Here is a 2630-nt window from a genome sequence, read left to right as displayed (position 1 = left end):
GGGCAGTGCAACATAAATCACCTGAACACAACATAAATCACCTGAACACAAACAGACTCACCCTTGACCATGCTAGTGTTTTCCAGGGCTCTTAGTCGCCCCAATTAAAACATATCACTGGTGTTCCTGTCTCAAACTCTGTTCCTTTGAAACACCCATTGGTATTTAGGGAGGACGCAGACCGCTATGAAAATTTCCTCCTCTGTAACAGGTGACAGTACCCATTAGAGAATGTCACCAAAATTCTTCATTCATCCCACCAACACATACAAATCAAGAACCCAATTCTACATATTATTTCGTATGCAACAATATCTGTAGTACCTGATAATTATTTATAGTGACAGTTCCAAACTCCTCCCTTCTATGTAGCTCTACACCTTCTGTCTCCATCCCGTAAACAAAATTCCAGTATACGACACATAATGTAATGTACGAGAAAGAATAATAGTAACAGGAAGGTATAATCCAAAGTAAAAGATATATCGACGCCACCGCCCCCTTCGGCTCTCCTCACTCGAATTCCCCCAAAACCGTTTCCGCTTCCCCCGTCCTCCGCCGGCGGTCGCGGAAACGCCTCAAGACCCCATCCACCGCCACGTCGAACGCGTCCTCCATCCCCTCCCCCAACCCCCCCTCCGCCGCAGCGTACACCAATCTCGGTATCAGCTCCACCACTTTCTCTCTCATCTTCTTCGCCCTCTCCACCCCGATCCCCTCCAACACCCCTCTTACGCTCACTGCGCCGCTCCTGACCTCCCTCCGGTCTATAAACACCGACCACTCCTCGCCCGCCGGTAAGTACCAGCGGTACTGCACGTACGCGCTCCGTCGCCAGAACAGCACCGGCACTGCCCCTGCCACCATGCAGTCGAACATCGACCGCCGCGTGAAACTATCACCCCGTGGCTGGAGGCAGAACGTCGAGTCCAGGAACAAGCTCAACGTCTCCGCGCTCCGGTTACCGCACCGCCCACCGCTGCAGTCCACCGTCCGGCACTGACCCCCGGCACGCCGGCACTCCCCTAACAAAAGCCCCCGGAAGTCGTCCTTGAACCCGGCCCGGGCCGCCCCCGCGAAGCTGAACAGCTTGGATCGGCTCCGTCCCAGCACGAACCGCTGCCATTCCCTTACCTGGGCCGCTGTCCGCGGGTGGAAACCGGTCGGGTAAGGGATTCCGACGTCTTTTTCGTCCCATGGATTGCGCTCGATGAGGAGGCGCGTCACGTTCTCCATGCCAGGCATGTAGAGGAAGCTCCCGCCCCAGTCGCCCTCTCTGGACCGGCGGAAGTCCCACGTAATCCGGCCTAAAACGATGAAGTGGTCCCAGCCGTTGGACCGGCGCCAGGGGGGCTGGTCGCGGACCCAGCGGAGGAGGAGGGCGCAGTCGCGATCGCGGTCGCCGGAGGTGGAGTTGGGGGACCAGAGGTGGCGTCCCACAGCGAGGCCGCCGTAGAAGGGGACGTAGAAGGCGGCGGCGGCGGAGGGGTCGCGGGCGCGGCAGCTGTGGGCGAGCATGCGGCGGTGGAAGATTATCTCGGCGGCGAACTGGTCGGTGGAGTACCAGGATGGCAGGAGAGAGGACGGGATGACGCCGGAGAGGTCGGCGGCCGGGGGGCCGAAGCCGCCGTTCGAGAGGGCGGCGCAGCGGGAGGCCCAGGGGTTTAGATCATCGCAGGCGGCGAGGAGGTCTTTGTGGAACATCGGGGGGAGGTCGTAGACGTAAACCATGCCGGCGGCACAGGGCGCGGGGGCGGAGGTGGCGGCGGAGGGAGGGATGGGGGGGCGGTGGCGGAGGAGGTGAAGGCGGGGGCCGGGGATGGAGCGAGCGGCGAAGAGGAGGAGGAGCTGGAGGACGAGGATGACGAGTACGAGCCCCGCGCGGTGGCAGGGCGGAAGGTGGAATTGGAGATGCTTGGCGGCGGCGGCGCTTTTTCCGGGGTGGTCCGGGTTGGAGGCGGGGCTGTCGCCGGCGGCGGTGGAGGACGAGTGCTTGTGCTTCTTGAGGAGCTCTGCCTCTGGAGGCGGAGATTCCGATCGCGGAAGCATCAGAAGAGAGGAGGAGGAGGAAGGCGGTAACCTGATCACGGACTGTCCGTTTCCGATCCGAGGGCGTAGTAGAATGACCGGAGAATTGCAACTGTGGCGTCGGGAAAGCAAAAGAAAGAGGCTCGTTGGTTTTTATTACGATTTACGAGTGGCTGATCTTTCCGCGTGTCAGTAGTTCGACGGTTTAGGAGTACACCGGTTCGTGTACCGGTGACGTTGGAGAATGCCTCGTCCGCGGGGTGGCAACGTGGGACACGAGGGGTGTGGGGTCCAGAGGGGTGGGAACTGGGAAGGTGGTGGGTTAAAAAGGTGGTTACTTTTTGGGTGGGGAACGGCATTGAATGGAGTGCCGGGTAGCGAGTGGGAGAGGTGTAAAAGCGGACGTCATCGGGTGTTATGGAATTTGGTTTGGAGGAGGAGGCGTGGCGTCCGTGACGGGATGACTTCAACGGGATTCTTGTTGGAGAACCATGCATGCCGTTGCCGACAGAGCAAAGTCACCGTTTGTCGTCAATTAACGCCACGTAGTGAAACCAGGGGATTCATAAATGACTGTGTTTTCTTCATGATCAACTCTCGAT

General features: G+C 59.3%; 1 protein-coding gene across 1 annotated transcript; it reads right to left on the bottom strand.

Moving 5' to 3' along the window:
* Positions 1 to 273: 273 nt before the first annotated feature.
* On the bottom strand, positions 274 to 2253 carry GT18 (glycosyltransferase 18). Its single transcript, XM_008781834.6, has one exon. It carries the CDS (start codon positions 2047 to 2049, stop codon positions 514 to 516), a length of 1536 nt encoding a protein of 511 aa, XP_008780056.3. The 5' UTR covers positions 2050 to 2253; the 3' UTR covers positions 274 to 513.
* Between the last annotated feature and the right edge of the window lie 377 nt (positions 2254 to 2630).

The sequence above is a fragment of the Phoenix dactylifera genome, chromosome 3 (assembly GCF_051530095.1).
Source record: "Phoenix dactylifera cultivar Ajwa chromosome 3, Ajwa_hap1_PhDact_Kaust_v1.1, whole genome shotgun sequence".
Taxonomy (NCBI): Eukaryota; Viridiplantae; Streptophyta; class Magnoliopsida; order Arecales; family Arecaceae; genus Phoenix; species Phoenix dactylifera.
This window is presented reverse-complemented; position numbering and strand designations above follow the sequence as displayed.

Bases quoted from the DNA above. Each gene is read 5' to 3' on its own strand.
- GT18 (XM_008781834.6), bottom strand. From the start codon at position 2,049: ATGCTTCCGCGATCGGAATCTCCGCCTCCAGAGGCAGAGCTCCTCAAG.